General features: G+C 56.6%; 1 protein-coding gene across 1 annotated transcript in view; it reads right to left on the minus strand.

Moving 5' to 3' along the window:
* Nucleotides 1-20243, minus strand: part of LOC112992644 (arf-GAP with GTPase, ANK repeat and PH domain-containing protein 3-like) — a 105503-nt gene that overhangs the window by 44061 nt on the left and 41199 nt on the right. The window contains exons 10-11 of the mRNA XM_064505529.1: nt 8104-8208; nt 2501-2669 (exon numbers count right to left, since the gene is read on the minus strand). Coding sequence (XP_064361599.1) covers nt 2501-2669; nt 8104-8208 — 274 coding nt within the window. The remainder of the gene's footprint in view (nt 1-2500; nt 2670-8103; nt 8209-20243) is intronic.

Genomic DNA, 20243 nt, shown 5'->3' on the forward strand with positions numbered 1-20243 from the left:
GCACGTATTAGATGACAGGTGCCTCGTCGATCCCAGTAACGGTCCCATCCCCAGCCCCAAAGGTAGAAAAACTGCAAAGTCCCTGCCAATTTGAGGCAGGGCAGATTCTTTACGGACCCTAAGTGCAGTGCTCTGCATTACTCGAGGATACAAGCAAGTCACCGTAAGCAGGAGTCTTATTATGTCAGAGCACTTGCATAGCGATTGCGTCACCAGCTGCAATCAGTCTGGGAGGCATGACAATAATTGAGAAAAAAGTCCTCAGAAAACATTTAACCAATTGTGCACCAGGAGGAAAATCCTTCCTGACCCCTGCAGACGACCACTCAAAGCAAAAACACACAAAATCTGCTGTCTTAACACTGAGCCCTGGTCTGATACGCACGTTCTCGGCACTATAGCAGCACTGTTCTGCTCAAGGACCCAGAAGAAAAGCAGCGAACACGGAATATCAAATTCACAGATTTCTACACGACAAAAGACCACGGTACCCATCCGGCTGGATCCCCTGCACGCATGCACGGGCGCAGCGACACGCACATGAGCCGGATCACAACGTATCTTGTAGAAAGATAACTAATCTCATTTTAAAGGCTTCAAGCAGTGATAAGTCCACCAGCTCTCCAGATAAACTATTCCAACATTTAATTACCCTCCCTGGTAGGAAGCTACATCTCATTTCAAATTCAAATTGTTCCAGCTTCAGCTTCCACACACTGGATCTCCTCGTGCTTTGTCCGCCAGGCTGAAAGGCCTCGGTACGGATCTCTTTTCTAGGCACTGGTTTTCCAAGCAGCAGTAATCAGTGATCAAGTCACATCTCATTCTTTTCTTGGGAGCCAAACAGGATTGAGACGACTGTTGAAAGCAGGATACAGGGTTACATGTACATTTGGTTTGACATTACCATAAGCTTCTCTGCAGCCTGTCTTTGAATTCTTCCCACAGCTCTGACAACCTTCTTTAAGTACAGGCATCAGCCAAAGCATCCTAGAAACACACCTGAGAAGTGCTGTGTACAGAGGCAAGAATTATTATCCCACTCAGACCTGAGCTACCCTTTTCACACAGCCACCTCTCAGCACTGAGAGCTCATGAAGATACAGTTACGTACAGCAACTCTTAAATCCTGTCCCCGTGATGGCTTTCAAAGTTAGTCTCCCATCCTGCAGGTATTGCCTGATTCTCAGTTCCCAGAATTACTGCCTCGCACGTGGGCATATTAAAATGCACGCGTGCTGAAGGCGTACGGTGGTGGTGAAGAAATGAGAGAGTGCAGGGGACAGCAGTTGCAGAAAACAGGCAGAGCACTTCTGAGTTGCACTGCCTTGACCAAAAAATACAGGAATTTCAGTCATTCCCTAGCAGTTTGTCTGTTCTGCAGACTAATTCTGGTTCTACAGAAACAGCAGTTCGGGTGCAGAAGGGTCTGTTACTCCACGCTCAGCTCCACGTGAGCACAGCAACGTTAGCACGCAGCCATTCCCAGCGGCCCGCGTGCTGCTGAGGACCCCAGCCAGTCCCCGCGCTCGTTCCAGCGGCACCTGAGCTAGCGAGACCGCCGCTCCGGAGAGCTGGGAAGCACCGCGCAGACAACCACACGGCTGCGGGACACAACCCGAGTGCACAGCAGGACCGGACAGGGAAAGGACGTGCTTGTCACCCAAGTTCACCCTAGGCAGCACATTGTGCAGTACCACATTATCAAGAATTTCCGTTATTGGGGAATGCCAGCACCCTCCTGTTAAGGTGACGATATCCTGCTGGATTGGACTGCTGCCAGCAGTTGGCTGGGAAGAGGAGTGCATGCGGAAACTGCCCCGCCTGGCTAAGGATACCAGCCCCAGGACAAAGTCAAACTTCTCAAGGCCCTCGGTAACCTGGGTGGAAAGGCTGAGGAATTCCTCCGGGCAGGGAGAGGTACCTCCCGCGGCAGCAGGAGCACCAAGCAGTGCGGCATGAACTCCCTGAGAAACCAGGAGCCTCCCAACCTGACCCCCCCTCTCTTGCTGGCAGGTATGCTTCTCGAACGTGCACACAGGAAAATAATTAATAACTATGAAACTACCCTCTCATAACTGTGTCTCCAGGAAAAAGGGAAGGAAAAAAACGGCCACAAATAAGGAAAGAGACGGAACGGAACTTTCCAGGGATCGAGAGACATCCCTGGCCCGGGATTTCCCTTGTTTTAGGGAGCAGTAGCTTCATCTACAACCAGAGACTGATCGAACTCAACTGCTTCCTCTCAGGGAGTTCATGCCAGTAGCTATAGCCCTTCCACCTTTTCTCCTGTGCTGGAAATTGGTCAGCATAACCCCAACAGGCAGCTCACCTGAAGACTTGCACAGACAGAGCAACGTCCGCTCAAGGCACTCACAAAGAGTGGTTAAAAAAAGGAACTTCAGGGCAGCTTTTGCTCCCGGTTCAGCTAAGGAAGGCAGTGCTACTGCAGAGGAGGGAGGGATGACCCCCGTTTCTGCAACCCAGGCGCCCTCCTTACCTGTGCTTCCCGCGAGCTGGGTGCTGCTCCTCTCCTTCGCCAGCCCATTGGCTTTGGGGCTGGCGCTGGGAGCTGCTGCCGTCGTCGCCCTGGGTAAGCGCTTGCCTGGCACCTTCACCGTCGTTCTCAGCAGGTCGATCTCCTTCCCGTGGACGTTCTGCATGTAATCCTACGGCAGAGAGGCACAACGACTCAAGCTCAGCCCGTCTCCGGCTCATCCCACTCAGCTCCCCTCTCATTCCCTTACTCAAAACCATTGGATCCCTCCACCAAAACAGCAACTGGTTAACAGAGAGGAGCAAGGTGGTCAGCCAGCAACTTGGAGGTGATCCGGGAGCTCACACGCTGGTTCCTCTTGCTCTATGCCGAGGTACCAAGCCAGGCGGGCTGGAGGTAAATGACTCTGTGACTCCTTCCAGTGCCCACAGCCAGCCATCTTCTGACAACGCAGATGCAATTCCTTGTCTCCAATCTGCCTTTTTGTGACACTAGCTGACGGGTTATAACTGGCTCCGGAGGAGTGCCAGGTCTCACCTCCGCTGCCCAGACCTAGTCGGTTCTAATACGGGTAACATCGGGATGCTGCCGTAGGCACTCAGATGTCAGGACAAGCCCATTTGTGAAAACCTGGCTAGGAGACCGGGGTTAGATGGAGCAAAGGAGCATGTAGATGGCAGGCTGTTCTTCTTGCCTGTCATCTGTTGTCCTTGTCATCGTGGCACTTAGCTATAGTGGCTTATATTATAAGTAATGTAATAGCTGGAAATTCCCTCTCAGTTCCCAGCTAGCATAATTCAACCCCAAAACACAGCTCAGGATAATGACCTTGTATATTCACCTGCACAGCTTTTAAACTCTTCCAAACTTGGTGTTTCGACCTTTCCTTCTGCCAGGTTATTGTAGCAAGCAGAGAACCCCGCATGCAGATCGTTAACACCACTCTGCCCTGCCTCCAAACACTCTCTCATCTTCCAGTCTAAATAAGGCTGCACACCTTTAGCCTCTCCCGAGAGCTGCGTCCTCTTTCATTTCTCCCACCCTCCCTCCTGCTCCAGAGGACACCGCTGCAGCTCTCCCCTAGCCCTCTCCAACGCGGCAGCATCCCTTTGGACTCGTGCTACCCGGAGGGGAAAGGCCAGAGCAGTGCGACCTCCCCAGAGATGCACGGAGGGAAACTGCCCTCCCCTGCTCTGGGCACGAACCTCGAGGGCGTGGGGACGCAGAGCTGAGACCGGAGAGTTTGGAAGGAGCCACCCCGCCACGTGATGCGGGCGCATCCGCTCCTGGCCCTGGGACCGGGGCCTCCCCACGGGTTCCTGCTCTGGGGACTCGCGCTGCAATTGGGGGACGAGTGACGGCAACCGTCCGGGATGAGTCTGCAGCTGCAGCTCCTCCTTCTGCAGGGAGGCTCTGGTTTGCTCCAGTTCACAAGGAGGTCACCAAAACGATTAACTCGGAGTTGGTCCCTGTGTAAACTGTCTGCTTCCAGACTCGAGAGGACGAAGACACGAACAGGATCAGTTTAAGAGCAGCTGCTCTCCCAGTCCTCGCCTCCAAGAAGCAGGCGAGAGCAGGCTGCACGTGCAACGCCCCGCGGCCTCAGGCTGCTGCGTGCAGGGGCTACAGCCTCTGGGCAGCACCTCAAACGCCTGTTCTGAACTCCCGTCCTTCCACGGATCCTACACAGGCGCCAAGGTCTCACAGCTAACACCGAAGACGGGCGCAGCACGACACGAGGCACCTTCTGCGCTTCCCGGTGACCTGACCTTAAATGACAATCCGGACACGCGCACCGCCTGGGTGTCCCAAGCAAGCCCTAGACAACCGGCCCGACCGAACACTACCGGGGGCTGGTCCTGGCTGGGCGGGAGCTGGTGACACCCCTGGGCAGGGAATCTCAAGGGGCTGGGGGATTTTCCCCAGCTCAGCACAATCGCTGTGCTAGCCGGCTGCCTGCCGGAGAGAGCGGTCACCAGCGCACTGCTTTTATTACACGCTATAAAACAGCAATTTCTTCCCAAGCCTCCTCGCTAATTACCCAGCCAGTTCTCTCATTTCATTTTATTACTGGAATTAACAACGAGTTCAAAGCGTGGAAAGCTATTAAGATGTGTGATTAAGCCACATTCAATTAGTTTCTACAAACAATTTAATTGATGTTGCAGATAGAATTAACAGAAGGTGATTGTGTGAATGGCTCCACTGGCTGCAAAATGGGAGCTGCTTCCTCTCCAGCTCTGCGCAGCACAGCGCGGCCCGGCCAGCGAAGCTGGGCTGAACCACATTCGCGCTCCTCACGAGCAGAAGCGTTTACTCTCCAAGGCTTTGGGAAAGTGATAGGAAACCACACTGGTCTTTCCGTAAAACTTGTTCTTTTCTTCTCGCTGAACGCATTCACATAAAGATAAGAAAAAATACAGAGGCACCAAGGAAAGCTGTGCTGAATCCAGGGATGGGCACCCCAAACACTGCTGCCTTCAGCCAGGGCCGCTACCCGCAGCTCCAGCACCACTCATCTCGCTTACAAAGTCTAAAACTGTTGACTGTTCCAGCAAAGAGGCAGAGGTGGCATCTGAAAGCAGGAATACACAGCTCTGAGAGACCCAAGCAAAGGTCCACGCTGTTAGTCGAGTCAGATACACTTTCTACAGGGAATTAGGGCACGTTCAGTTACAAGGCTGGATGCAGCTCATATGACCTCTCTTCTGCTCAGCCGGTCACTGCAGACCGGCAGTTCAGCCCTTCTCCCAGGAGGAAGCTTCACGGTGCGGATGGAGGTGCCACGACATGGATCCCGAAACCGGCAGAGTGATAAACACAACAACAGATGACTGTCCCAGTCAAGAAGCTTTTGGGGGATAATAGCACAAGTAGGACTCAGACAGAGCCATGAAGTAGTTCTTACTCGTGGGGGCACAGACACGTTTGGGGAAGATAGGGCTACGGGAGGAAAAGGAGAATGTCAGGGCTGCTAGTCCACGGGACACCTACCCCCATCCCAGGAAAGGCTGTGACAGAAGGAAAAAGAGATGCAAGAGAAGAGATGCCTACACAGGAATTGCCCTGAACCAAGCCAAGGAAGAGCCAGTGCGAATGCAAAAGCAGCACAAAAAGGCCTTCCCTCTGGGGCTTGAACAGTCCTGACACGGGCTGTGAAAAGTCCTCTTCCTTCAGCATTCGGCCCTGTCCTCAGGGATGTCCCTGCCGCACCCCGACCTCTGCCATCCCCTAGGCACGCGGCAGCACAGACTCACGAACAAGGCAGGGGCGAAGCCGGGACTAAACAGCTCAGCAAAGGGCAGGATGCTGAGTGTCTCCTCGAAGGGGGATCCTGTACGCTTGTTCTCGGCGGCAGCTTACCTTACTACGTGCCTGCGGGGCTGACGGCTGTTGCTGCGATGGAAGTGGCAAGGAAACGTGTCCCTCCCCAGCAGCCCAGGTCTGAGCAGCGACCAGGCTGTTCAGTCCTCACGCTCGGCTTTGTGATGCCCCGCGAAAGAACACGGAAACTTGGCTGATGCCACAGCAGACAAACCAGGTGACGAAAGCACCGCAGCAGCTCCTGACTCACTGTGGAAGACGGCACACCACGGGGAGGATACGATGGGACATCCTCTTCTGGACTCCTCCTTTCTCCGGGCTGCCTTCCTACATCCGTCCCATCTAAGCAGGTGCAAACCAGACGCCAGAGCGAAGGCAAGGCGAGGAGGGGCCTCTGGTAATCTGAACTGCACACAGCTCATCAAAGCCTGAGTTTGTCCATGTCACAGAAAAAAATAACATGCTGGTAGGTGTCACTGCTCTTTGTCCTAATTCTCAGGGCGGCAACGTGAAGGAGAGAGTGTGCAGGATTCCCCATCCCTGCAGGAGCCGGAGCTGGGCAGGCAGCAGCCGTGCGTCCTGTAGTCCCCCAGGAATTAGTCATTGCTCTAGGTAAACGTTTAGGATGACATATATTTTGGGTGCAAGGTTCAAAGCTTTCAGTGTAGTCTAAGGTAGGAGAGGCCCATCTCGGCTCTTTCTTAGCAACGGGCTGTGGATCACCAGCAGCATCAGGTGGAAGCAAGCCACATTTTTGCTTGTGAAAATATAGTAATGAAATGAGACACTGAAGGAAGTGCAATAAGGAAAGGTAGTGACATCAATCTCAATCACCCCCAAGGAAGAAATGCATAAAGAGGAGAGAAACCCAGCGTGTAGCAGCATCAGTTCCGAGCAGTTCAACAACACCCCAGAAATTACTCTGCCTCTAAGCTGATTGCAACAAGGGCCTATGAGGTCTCCAATGAAAAGGTGACACTCCCCCCACACACGAGCATGCACGTACACATGTGCGCGCACACACACATACACACACACACACTGAGCAGGCAGCAGCCACTCCCTCCCAGTTTGGCTCCATAAAGGCCAAAATAGGGGATTACAAAGTTAGGAAAATGTAGACCCAGACAATACATTACGTGGTACGGGGACCAAAGACTAAAAGGAAAAAACTGTTTTCAAAGGTCCCGTGAATTACAGAAAGGAAATGTAACGACTGGCTTTCAAGTTTAAGGCTAGGAGGGTTAAAAGGCGCAGGGGCCCATGACCTGGAGGACGGAGTACCGCAGGCCCGTGAGCTGGGGCCACAGGGTCAGAAGCGAGGAGAAAAGCTGCGAGGCTCGGGGCACTGCAAAACCCATGGGTCTGAGGTGCTCAGAGACGAACCGAGGGCCCTGGAGCGCTGAGGGCGCCCAGGAGCTGGAGCCCAGCGCTCCTCGCTCCTTCGTCCCAGACAGCTTTCCAGCATCCCGCTACACCGCTCTGCAAACAGCCTGCCCTTCCCAGCCACCGCTACGCTCTCCCGCGAACGCAACGGCCTCTGCTCAGAAGGCGCCGTGGTCTGCAGTGCCACAGGTGTGTCTGTCCGTGGCTCGCTGTCTCGGCAGCAAACTGTGCTCAAGAGGGAACGGGGAAGAAGTCATTAGCCCCACAGTGGGGAGGCGACAGAGACGAATGGGGAGGCAGCTGCGTGCCTGAGCCAAGCAGTGAAGAGGATCAGAGATGCATCGAGTGACAGCTCAGCTCAGCAGGCTCTGCACAGGCACCTCATCTCCATTACCCAATACCTAGCAGCCAGGAAAATTATTCCACACCCAAATGGCACCATCAGACATGGCTGCGAGGAGTTCTCCGCCTGCTCCTCACCCCAGAGGCAGGGAGGCAGCAACCCCTGCTTTAATGGACTGAGCAGGGGAAACGGAAAAGAAAGATGCATTTACTTAGCATAATTCTATGCAGCAGAGCTTTTCCCACTCGGTTTGACACTGCAGAGATGGTTTTCACGAGAGGGAAGAGGTTTTCTCTAGACTCTGGTAAATAATAATGTGCCAAATGTGCTTAATAAGCCTCTCCTGTAGAGGACAGTGCTGAACCTTCTGCTTTGCGCCCTGCTGCAAGGAGAGACAGCGGCTTCCAGCTGCTGCCAAACCCTTTCCAAGCAACCCTCGGCAACTCCGCAGCTGTGGCATCTGCAGGAGGGCCTGCGGCATCAGCCACGACACGGCGGAGGACACTGCCCCGTCCCGCCCTGCTCCTCACCCCAGCTCCGGCGCAGCACTTACATGCAGGCTGGGGTGGTAGGTGAGGACTCCGTTGTCACACAGCGTCACGTACTTCTTCTTCCACTCTTTGTTGAGAGACTTGCCGCTGCGTTTGAGCAGAATGCCCTGAAAGAGAAGCGTAAAGAGTCTCAGGCCTTGGCTGGTCCGGGCACCGCCCCCCTCAGCTCCAGAGCTGCCCCTCGTACGAGACTGGCTTTGGAAGAGACATGAAGATCTGCACTCAGGAAAATACCTTCCAGTCCGACCTCCCAGCAGCGTTTTCCCTGGGACCAGCAGGAAAGGGCTGCACCCCGACCCCACCACCCCAGCATGCCTCCCCAGACAGCTTCGTTCTCGGGGCTGAGGGTCTCCACGTCCCAGCAGACCCCCAGACCCTCTGAGGGACCTATCACACTGCTCTGCCCCAAACCTCTCCCTCCTTGTGCTAAAGGACGGCCCCAACACGAGGCAGAAACCAGTCCCACCACCAGCTGTTACCACAGTGCTCCCAGACCATCTTCAACCACCACAAGCACAGGCAGAGGGATGGACAAGGCAACGGCAATCCGGGACACGCTGGGGCCGACAGAGTAACGCCCCAAGATACAGAACTCACAAAAGACAAACATTCTGCTGCCTGCTTGTAATTCTTGCTTGGGGATGCTTAGGGGTGCCCGGCACACATTTCAGGGGCTAGGGCAGGTCCCGGGCAGCTGGTTCACCCGCTTTTCCCCATCAGGATGTTACACCAGACCCATCCTGCGATTTCCAGGTACGGTACACACCTCGGACCTGAAAATAATCATGCTTCCATGCCCCAAAACCTGCATTTTCCCATGGCCCTATCCCAGAACTTACTTACATTGATCTAAACCAACCGTCATAGCGAAAGCATTTGATTTGGGAATTCAGACTTCCTCTTTACCCCATGCACAGCACAGGAGCACAACACTCATGTTCACAAGGCTCGTCTTAGACACTCACAAGGCTCGTCTTAGACAAACGTCCTAGCAAGACAGAAAACGGTCCACAAACCACTGCTATCTCCTCCCATGAACCCCTTATATCTGCCTTATTTCCCAGCACTCAGCTCGGTCCTTCCCTGTCATCCTGCCACATCTCTGAACTACCCAGGAACTCAACCTCCTGTCCCCTATTCCCCAAATGCTTAGTTAGGCTCTTTAATCTCTAGCAGTGACTTTCCATTGGCTCTGTGCTGCCCTGGATGGGTAAAGCCATTTGGGGACGGACTTCTTTGCTTTATCACCATCTACAAAGAGAAAAAGCTTTGCACCCCAAAGACTAGCTCGGGACCTCCTAAGCCTCTCCCCATCCCAACTCTGACTCCCCAGGAGATCTGCTTCCAGCAGCAGCCCACGACATACCAGGTACGGGAGTAAGAGTGGAGTGGAGAGCCTGGAGAACAAGGACGGGGCAATAAGCTAGATGCGGCGGCTCTGGAGCAAGGACTGGGGAGAGAACATCAAGTATTCTGCTGGCAGGGAGAAAAGGACGGAACAGGCAGACAAAAGTATGAAAGAAAAGCAGAGTCTGGGAAAAAGCTGGATCTACCGACTGTTGGGCCCAGGCCCTCCAAAAGCACTGTCTGAACAGACATCAAGACTGGCTGTTCCTAACGTGGCAAAAATCTGGGCCCCAGGCCAGCATCTCCTCAAAAACCTGGGCAGAGCATCTCTGTCCTGCCAGCTTCGGCATATTTGGGGGCCCCTTCGTACTGCCTGGAGACTGTTGCACTCGCAAGACGGAGAACCGCAAGAGAAGAGATGCCGGGCCTGGCGGGGCGCGCGGGGATGCCGGGTAGCAGTGCTGCGCAGACGCGGCCGCGGCCGCGGAATTGACAGTAAATGATGCAGAAGAGGCAGAAGTGCCCAGGAGCGGTTCTGCTCAGCACTTGGGGAGCGATCAGTGTGAGAAGGAAAGGCCTCCTACTCTTACAGGGAGAGAAAGTTAAAACTGAAAGGCAAAAGCTGAAGCATTTTGATGGCAAGATCTGATAACTTGCGTTCAAGAGTTCTAAAAAAATTAGCTGAAGAGCTCCTTTTGCAGTGGTTAAAAGGCACTGATTTTAACATGCCTTAAACACAGAAGCAGTCTGAAAGCTCGTGCCTTGCCAAGATCTGCAAGGGAAAAAGCAATGACCCTTGTAATTACGGCCAGTTAGTTTGATGCTTTTACTGGGCAAAACTGGAAAAGGCAACACAACAAGTAATCAGCAGAGAATGAAAGGACAGCAGCATAACTAATGCCAACTGACATGGAAACAGGTCATCAGAGAAGTCCGATTTTACTTTTTGTAAGATCGCAGTATCTGATGACAAAGGTAACTGCTGACACAGCATTTTTAGACTTCCGTAAGGATTTTAGCTGATTGGCACACGCCATTAAAATAATACTGTATAAAATCCTTATGACCATTAATACATGGAGTGAAAACTAGTCAAGTCAAAGGTCACGAAATGTAACCATAAATGAAAACAAATAAATGGCAAATCCATGTCCCAAAGAAGTATTTGTATAGAGGTCCAACCAATCTGTGTTTGATCCACGCTATTCAATCAACGTCTTACCTGAGGAGCTGAAAGAAAACACACAGTGAGAAAACTTGAAGAAAACACAGAAACTGCAGGGAGTAAATCATCGTGGCGACTGGCTGTTAACACAAACCGCTTCAGATCACTCGGCAAACGGGGCTCTTGAGAACAGTATGGACTTTAGCGCAATGCCTACAAGGTCCTGCGTTCAGGAACAGAGACCCACAGACCATCTCACAGGGCTGGCTCTCCTGGCTGCAAAGTACCGTCACTAAGCAGGCTCTGAGCTCCCAGTGTTGACACTACCATTAAGAGGGTAACTGAACCTGGAAATGCAGAAACGGAGGACTATCAGGTTGGACAAGGCAGATGATACCACTTCCAGGTGCGACATTAGCATAGGGGAACAGCTGGAAGAGCACTGAGAGGCCACGCAGCAGCACCGGTGTGTCCACGTCACTCCGACCTTCTTGTAGAAGCTGCCAGCGACCGAGGTTCATTTCCCCCCCAAGAGATCTGTTCGTGTCTTCCTACACCTCCCTCGATGGAACGGCAGCACGCGGCCTGCCCCACCGCGGCGAACAGTCCCACGTCCTTTGCGGCAGCAGCCCTTAGCAGATCTGAAGACTGCTGCCGTGTCTCCCTGCAGCCTTCCCTGCCCGGGACTTGCCGTCGCTCCTGCTTCGGAGGACGTGCTCCTGAGCGCCTTAGCCCAGCCTCCTCCGGACGGTCTCCAGCCGTTCCAGCGCTCGGCGTGCAGCGTCCAAGAGCCAGCAGCCCACTTGAGGCCTGCCCACGCCCAGAGCCACGACTGCTTCACGTGTCTGGGACGCGACACTCCCACGCACACTGGGCAAACGTGCATTTTTTAAACAGCAGGATATGGCTGGGCCTACTCTGGTTCCCATCTACTACAGACAAAATCTTCTTCTTAGCACCAGGCCATACATGTCCCACATGGTCTACGAAAATGATTATTCCTCCTCACATACAAAGCCTCTGATTTGTCCTTTTAGAATCGTGTCCTGCGTTCTCTGGTTTATCAAGAGCATTTTGAACTTCAGACCTGTCTATGAACCTGTCGGCCTTTCCAGCTTGTTTCTCCCACGCACTTAATAAGTGTCTAATCTCTTCTACCACCCCGGTCAGGAAGACGAATGAAGAGGCACCGCATGACACCAGACCGAAGACAGACTGTGGGGTCCCCATTCAGTTGACCATTTACAGTCATCCGCTGAACACCCTGAGCACGGCTTTTCAGCCATTTGTGTATCGGTTAACCATGGTCACTCTACGGAGTAACTCCACAGTAGCGTTTCACAGCAGTGTCCAACACGGGCCTGTAACTGCACCATCAAAAGTCTTCCTCTACCACGTTATCCCCACCTGACCACGTCCTCTGAATCCCGAGCCACCCCGGCACCCCAAGCTTCTCCTTCGTGCCCCACACCTACATCCCTGGTTGGTTTCTTGGCGGGGAAAGAGGCTGCGGCTAATCCAGAAGTGCGTTGTGCTGCTGTCAGCTGTTCTCCAGGCAGCGGCCGGTCGGTCGGAAGGCCAAGGGGTACGTGGTGCCGCGTGGCAGCCAGCGGCCGGGGCCCCCGGTCTGAACCCCACCTCCACCGTTTCCTTATAGGAACGATTTACGAGACTATTAATAGATGCTAAGCCAAATCTGGGTGCCACTCCGAAAAATGAAAGATACTCAGGACCTGGAAACATGCCTTTTGCAGTAAGGCCCAAAGAGAATCTTTAAATTAGAGACATAAGCCAGAGGAAACAAAACAAAACAAAACAAAAAAGCAGGGCACACATAGTGCTCAAAATGTTTGCACTTAATTTAATATTACAGCAACTAATCTAGATAAATGGGGGATTCTCTGTACTTGAGAACTATACATTTATCTTTCAACCAAATCTGCCACAGATCAGACTGAAGTTACAAGTTTGGTTCAAAGTCACGGGGTGAAATTCTCTGGCTGGTGTTGTACAGGAAGGCTTACTGGGGGGCTGGAAAGATCCCTTCTGGCTTTAAAACCGGTAACGTCTAAAGACTGATCTGCCAGTACGTACCGCAGCCCAAAAATTCTAGCTGCCCCTGTTCTCCTTAATGTGTCTTCAACTCGATACAAGTTGGTGCTGCAAGAAGAGCTCTTCAACCCTTTCACACTGCTGCATCCACTACCAAGCCCCCAAAATGTGTTTTTTCTGCAGAGAAGCGTTCAGCTGCAATTAGTTCAGCACACAGTTCTGGAGCTTCAAAAACTGAAACACAAGCAAAACCAGGCCTGGAAACAGAGTCGAGCACCAGCAGCTCATTTTTCAACTCAGAAGGCATGAGAGTCCAAAACTTTCCTGAGACATTGGGAGCAACTACACAAGCTAAGTAAACATGTAATAAAACTGGGGGGGAAGAGGGTGCTTAAGGCCAAACATTTGCAAGAAACAGCTGAATCCAGGGACAGTTAGACTTGTTCTTCAGTGCCGTATTAGAGATTAAGAGGCTGGAGACAGATGCTGAGAGGATTCCAGGTTTTAATGGTGTTGCTGTGCTGACTGCATCAAGGTTACTTACTCTGTAGCCCAACTTCTTTTCCTTTTTGCTGGTGAAATGTGGAGATTTGGACCAGCAGCACCAAGAGAATTCTTTTTCCTGTCTTCTGAGCAACGGAGCAAGATCCCCACAACAGCTCAAATTAAAGTGAGAAATGGCAAGGAGGACAAAACCGGGTGAAATGCAGGAAAATGGGTGATGAGGGGAGGCAAAGTATCTCCACAAACGTGTTCATCCTCACCGCAGAGCTCGTCACCTCTATGCACGTATTCGGGACGCTCATGCACACAAACCCCAACGCACCTCCGTAGCTGCACCTGGGCACCCAATGCCCGCGGCTTCCCAGGCCCGCACACGGCCGCCCCGCACACCGTGCACACACCGTGCTCACACCGTGCACACGCCGACACACGCGCATTGCTGCACCTCAGGCACCCTGTTTTTCATGGAAAGATTTACAAGAAATAACTCTTCCATAAGTTTCTTCCTGACTGTCATACGTGAAGGAAAGAACATATCAGAGACGAGAGGCAAGAGAGCCCAACCTTCCTCCGCTCCCCACTTTTCCTCTTTTTTCCTGCCTTTTCTCGGCCAGTGTGATTGCCTCTGTGCTGTGTTCGGATTGTGGTGATGCTCAGTAAAAGCAGCAGCAGCAATATGCAGCGTAATGAAGCAGGGAGCAGCGATGGCCCCCAAAGGACTCGTTTACTCCACAAATCTCCCTTCCCCTCACTTTTTGCTAAGAATTTTAACACCAAACTTAATTGTAAAGTCGCGTATTGATTGGAAAATGCAAATGGCAATTTAAATGTAATCTAAGCTCCCAGCATGATCCCAGCTCCCAAGGAGGAGGAGTCACCCGCTTTGGGCCCTACTGGAGCGAATGGCCCAACCTGAGCTGGGCCGGGGACCTGAGGGCCCCGGGCTGCCTCTGCATTCAGTACCGCATTCCCAGAAAGAATTTGGTGCATGTGCAATTAGGAGTTTATTCCTAGTAAAAAAAACAGCTGGGAAAGCTTAGCCTCCCGGCCCAATTAACCCAGTTCTCAGAGACAAGCGTCCAGCTATGATGAAGCTCACCCCTCCGTGCAGGACATTCCGATCCTGCGCATCACCGAAAGGACATGACGGCGAAGGGACGCTGAGTCCGGGCACAGAGCTGCCCAGCAGCAGGGGCACGGGCTGTCTCTGCAGCCGGCGGAGGGAGGAGGATGCCGTCCTCGGCGTAAAGCGCCCCAACACAGCCGGGATGATGCTGGACTCATCTGTCCCACTGGGCATCTCCATCTTTTCTAGATGGGAGGGGAGACAGGTTGCCCAGAGGAGTTGTCCTCCGTGGTCCTGGAGAAGGTGGAGATAAGGATCCAGCCACATCTCTAGGGCAACATACCTCCTCTTGGAGCCCTTCTCAGTTAAGCAAAGTCTCCACCCGTGTTTCTCCTTTCCGCGACACCTGACCCAGCCTCTCACCTCGGCATCAGCCTTTCCAGCCACAGACTCGGCTCTCTGCAGAAACGTAAAGCACCGAGGGCCAAACCAGGCCGCGAGCGGTCGGCAGCACCACAGCCCTCGTCCCGCAGGGCCCAGGAGGAGATCGTGCACTGGTGGCAGCGACCACAGCCGCAGGTATTCGTGGAAGGAAACTGCAGGCCACCTACAACTGTCCAACTTCGCCAACCGACCTGGATTATCTTTAGGCAATTTAAGCATGCATCAGCCTTGCTCTGCCAAACACAGGACCAAACTGCTCCCAAGGTTATCTATCAGTGGCTGGAACACCCCAAACACGCAGTATTTGTTGTCGTTCTCCCTGCAGTGCATATGCTGGGGAATGGGAAGCAGTCTGAAAATGGCCAAGCACCCAGGCACACTGTTTGTCACTTCACTGCCCTCAAAATGACCGGTTTCTCCGCTCCTTTATGGCAAGGTAGGAGCATCACAACGCTGAAGAGTAAATCTAGCCAGAGGCCCTGCTTCTTTGCTGCCCTTCGAAGAGATGCATGCAACCAGATCAGCACAATCTTCCAGAAAGGGTAGGGCTAAACGAGAGGGCAGAGACATCACCACCCGTCCTGATTCTTTGTAGTATGGAACTATGGCCTCAAAAAGCCATTGCCCCTTCTCACATGTGTGGTATCAAGTCATTTCTCCCCGTCCTGGAGCGATGCCCTGGCAAAGGGCTGACAGCACAGCAGGGATGGTGGAGAACTTCAGCTCTCTGACGTTAGTCTGGATCTACTGCACTACACACACTAAGCTCATACCCCATGACCTCAGTGAGGATCTTGGCCTCTTTTTTCCTTCAGGAAGAAAGCTCTGTGCCTTCCTAAGAAGCTGTAGAACAACTGTTTAATTCAAGCAGTGGGAGGGCAGCAATTTCAGAGGGCCCCAGTATCTCAGGAGACAGGTCACAGCAGTGCTCTGTGGTCTTAGCATCGCCCCAGGGCCAACGACTCCAGCATGGTGTAACACACAAAGCCCGGGAGGGAAAACCATTCGCATGGAGAGAGCCATGAGCCTACCTTTTCATCACTACATGCTCCCCTAGAAAACCAGCAAGGATCTCCTCTGCAAAGGAGAGGAAAACCATTTGCAAGGATCTCCTGCACAAAGTCAACCCCTGCAGCTTCGGCTATTAGAGGTGCCAGTCCTGAGACTGGCAGAGATCTGGATCTCAGAAGATAACACTGCGCTCCAGGGCCTGCTGGCGAGGTGCTGCTGTACAAACTGGTCACTTCACTTAGCCCCTGAACCAGTCAGGTAACCTGGCACCTAATTCTTCTTGCAGTCCACAGAAATTAAGTGCACACTTGTTTTTGCAGACCTAGGCCTTCATCTGTCTCTTTCTCAGTACTTCATCTGTTCACCATGGTAATAGCACCGCTCTGCCTACAGCAAGGAAAGGGTTAATAATTCCTCCAAAATACCGCCAAGCCCAGCAGACTGGACAAAGTCAGGCCCAGTTAGCAACACTAAAAAAAAAAAAAAAAAAAAAAGCATCTTGCCCTGCTGGTTCAAGGGAAATCCTGGAAAAAGGAACCCCAAAGGTCCAGAAGCCAAAGACCATGGGAATGCTCCAAGGATCAGAGTCCTGGAGCCATCCAGTCTGCCTGTCGGCTGCACGGCTTTGAGGCCGAGGTCAGGTCCAGCTCAAGGACGCAGCCGTCCTGTTTCCAGCCATCCTTCACTGCAGAACCTCTGCCCGTTGCTTCCCCCACCCGGTGCCACGGGCCGACTCAGACGAGAGCAACGAGGTCCTGCCACCACAAACCACCTCACCCCCCGTGCTGCCCCACGGCCGAAAGCCGCGACGCACGGCGCGGAGGCCGGGCTGGGGCTGTGCACCTCAGGGCCACCCAGCTCCGCGCCGGTGGTGCTGGAGCGGGCAGGCTCGTCACCCCCAGCACGCGGTCCCCAAAGCGGGGTGTGCGCAGACAGCCCGCTTCACGCAGAAATAAGGGGAACGGTGTGGACAGGGGGGCAGGCACCCCGGCAACACGAGCAGTGGAGGAAACCATTAAAAAATGCTTGATCCCAGGTTCCAACCGGGAGGTAAAAAAGGACCCAGGCTCCCGAGAGAGAAGGGACATGGCCTGGCACGAGTGAATATGCCCCTTTCTGCTGCAGCCGTGTGAATCTTTGGTACACTGGCAGCAGAGCCCGGGTGTGATCCCCTGCAAACCCTGCCAAGAGCATTTGCTTCTCCCAGTGCTGCTGCCCTCCCGGCCGGAGCCCTCCTTCAACACGCTGCCCTCCCGAGCAAGCGCTCCTGCAGCACTGCTCCCCCCCAGCACTGCTCCCCCCAGCACTGCCCCCCCCAGCACTGCTCCTGCAGCACTGCTCCCCCCAGCACTGCTCCCCCCCAGCACTGCTCCCCCAGCACTGCCCCCCCCAGCACTGCCCCCCCAGCACTGCTCCCCCCAGCACTGCCCCCCCCAGCACTGCTCCTGCAGCACTGCTCCCCCCAGCACTGCTCCCCCCAGCACTGCCCCCCCCAGCACTGCTCCTGCAGCACTGCCCCCCCCAGCACTGCTCCCCCCAGCACTGCTCCTGCAGCACTGCCCCCCCCAGCACTGCTCCTGCAGCACTGCTCCCCCCAGCACTGCTCCCCCCAGCACTGCCCCCCCCAGCACTGCTCCTGCAGCACTGCCCCCCCCAGCACTGCTCCTGCAGCACTGCTCCCCCCAGCACTGCTCCCCCCAGCACTGCCCCCCCCAGCACTGCTCCTGCAGCACTGCCCCCCCCAGCACTGCTCCCCCCAGCACTGCTCCTGCAGCACTGCCCCCCCCAGCACTGCCCCCCCAGCACTGCCCCCCCCAGCACTGCCCCCCCCAGCACTGCTCCCCCAGCACTGCTCCCCCCAGCACTGCTCCCCCCAGCACTGCCCCCCCAGCACTGCTCCCCCAGCACTGCTCCTCCCAGCACTGCTCCTCCCAGCACTGCTCCCCCCAGCACTGCCCCCCCCAGCACTGCCCCCCCCAGCACTGCTCCCCCAGCACTGCCCCCCCCAGCACTGCCCCCCCCAGCACTGCTCCTCCCAGCACTGCTCCTCCCAGCACTGCTCCCCCAGCACTGCTCCCCCCAGCACTGCTCCTCCCAGCACTGCTCCCCCAGCACTGCCCCCCCCAGCACTGCTCCCCCCAGCACTGCCCCCCCAGCACTGCCCCCCCAGCACTGCTCCCCCAGCACTGCTCCCCCCAGCACTGCTCCCCCAGCACTGCTCCCCCAGCACTGCCCCCCCAGCACTGCTCCCCCAGCACTGCCCCCCCAGCACTGCTCCTCCCAGCACTGCTCCCCCCAGCACTGCTCCCCCAGCACTGCTCCTCCCAGCACTGCTCCCCCAGCACTGCTCCCCCAGCACTGCTCCCCCAGCACTGCTCCCCCAGCACTGCCCCCCCAGCACTGCTCCCCCAGCACTGCCCCCCCAGCACTGCTCCTCCCAGCACTGCTCCCCCCAGCACTGCTCCCCCAGCACTGCTCCCCCCAGCACTGCCCCCCCCAGCACTGCTCCTCCCAGCACTGCTCCCCCCAGCACTGCTCCCCCAGCACTGCTCCCCCCAGCACTGCTCCCCCAGCACTGCCCCCCCAGCACTGCTCCTCCCAGCACTGCTCCCCCAGCACTGCTCCCCCAGCACTGCCCCCCCAGCACTGCTCCCCCAGCACTGCTCCCCCAGCACTGCTCCTCCCAGCACTGCTCCCCCCAGCACTGCTCCCCCAGCACTGCCCCCCCAGCACTGCTCCTCCCAGCACTGCTCCCCCAGCACTGCTCCCCCAGCACTGCTCCTCCCAGCACTGCTCCCCCCAGCACTGCTCCTCCCAGCACTGCCCCCCCCAGCACTGCCCCCCCCAGCACTGCTCCTCCCAGCACTGCTCCCCCCAGCACTGCCCCCCCAGCACTGCTCCTCCCAGCACTGCCCCCCCCAGCACTGCTCCTCCCAGCACTGCTCCTCCCAGCACTGCTCCCCCAGCACTGCCCCCCCCAGCACTGCTCCTCCCAGCACTGCTCCCCCAGCACTGCCCCCCCCAGCACTGCTCCTCCCAGCACTGCTCCCCCCAGCACTGCTCCTCCCAGCACTGCTCCTCCCAGCACTGCTCCCCCAGCACTGCCCCCCCCAGCACTGCTCCTCCCAGCACTGCTCCCCCAGCACTGCCCCCCCCAGCACTGCTCCTCCCAGCACTGCTCCCCCCAGCACTGCCCCCCCAGCACTGCCCCCCCAGCACTGCCCCCCCAGCACTGCTCCTCCCAGCACTGCTCCTCCCAGCACTGCTCCCCCAGCACTGCCCCCCCCAGCACTGCTCCTCCCAGCACTGCTCCCCCAGCACTGCCCCCCCCAGCACTGCTCCTCCCAGCACTGCTCCCCCCAGCACTGCTCCCCCCAGCACTGCTCCTGCAGCACTGCCCCCCCCAGCACTGCTCCTCCCAGCACTGCTCCCCCCCAGCACTGCCCCCCCAGCACTGCTCCCCCAGCACTGCTCCCCCCAGCACTGCCCCCCCAGCACTGCTCCCCCAGCACTGCTCCCCCCAGCACTGCTCCCCCCAGCACTGCCCCCCCAGCACTGCCCCCCCAGCACTGCCCCCCCAGCACTGCTCCCCCCAGCACTGCTTCCCCAGCACTGCTCCCCCCAGCACTGCCCCCCCCAGCACTGCCCCCCCCAGCACTGCTCCCCCCAGCACTGCCCCCCCAGCACTGCCCCCCCAGCACTGCTCCCCCCAGCACTGCTCCCCCCAGCACTGCTCCCCCAGCACTGCCCCCCCCAGCACTGCTCCCCCCAGCACTGCTCCCCCAGCACTGCTCCCCCCAGCACTGCTCCTCCCAGCACTGCTCCTGCAGCACTGCTCCCCCCAGCACTGCCCCCCCAGCACTGCCCCCCCAGCACTGCTCCCCCCAGCACTGCCCCCCCAGCACTGCTCCCCCCAGCACTGCCCCCCCAGCACTGCCCCCCCAGCACTGCTCCCCCCAGCACTGCCCCCCCAGCACTGCCCCCCCAGCACTGCCCCCCCAGCACTGCTCCCCCCAGCACTGCCCCCCCAGCACTGCTTCCCCAGCACTGCTCCCCCCAGCACTGCCCCCCCCAGCACTGCCCCCCCCAGCACTGCTCCCCCCAGCACTGCCCCCCCAGCACTGCCCCCCCAGCACTGCTCCCCCCAGCACTGCTCCCCCCAGCACTGCTCCCCCAGCACTGCCCCCCCCAGCACTGCTCCCCCCAGCACTGCTCCCCCAGCACTGCTCCCCCCAGCACTGCTCCTCCCAGCACTGCTCCTGCAGCACTGCTCCCCCCAGCACTGCCCCCCCAGCACTGCCCCCCCAGCACTGCCCCCCCCAGCACTGCCCCCCCAGCACTGCCCCCCCCAGCACTGCTCCTCCCAGCACTGCCCCCCCAGCACTGCCCCCCCAGCACTGCTCCCCCCAGCACTGCTCCCCCCAGCACTGCTCCCCCAGCACTGCTCCCCCCAGCACTGCCCCCCCAGCACTGCTCCCCCCAGCACTGCCCCCCCCCAGCACTGTCCCCACTGTCCCCATCACCATCCTGGTGCCGCTGGACGACAGCCCTGC

Source organism: Dromaius novaehollandiae, chromosome 2 (assembly GCF_036370855.1).
Source record: "Dromaius novaehollandiae isolate bDroNov1 chromosome 2, bDroNov1.hap1, whole genome shotgun sequence".
Classification (NCBI taxonomy): Eukaryota; Metazoa; Chordata; class Aves; order Casuariiformes; family Dromaiidae; genus Dromaius; species Dromaius novaehollandiae.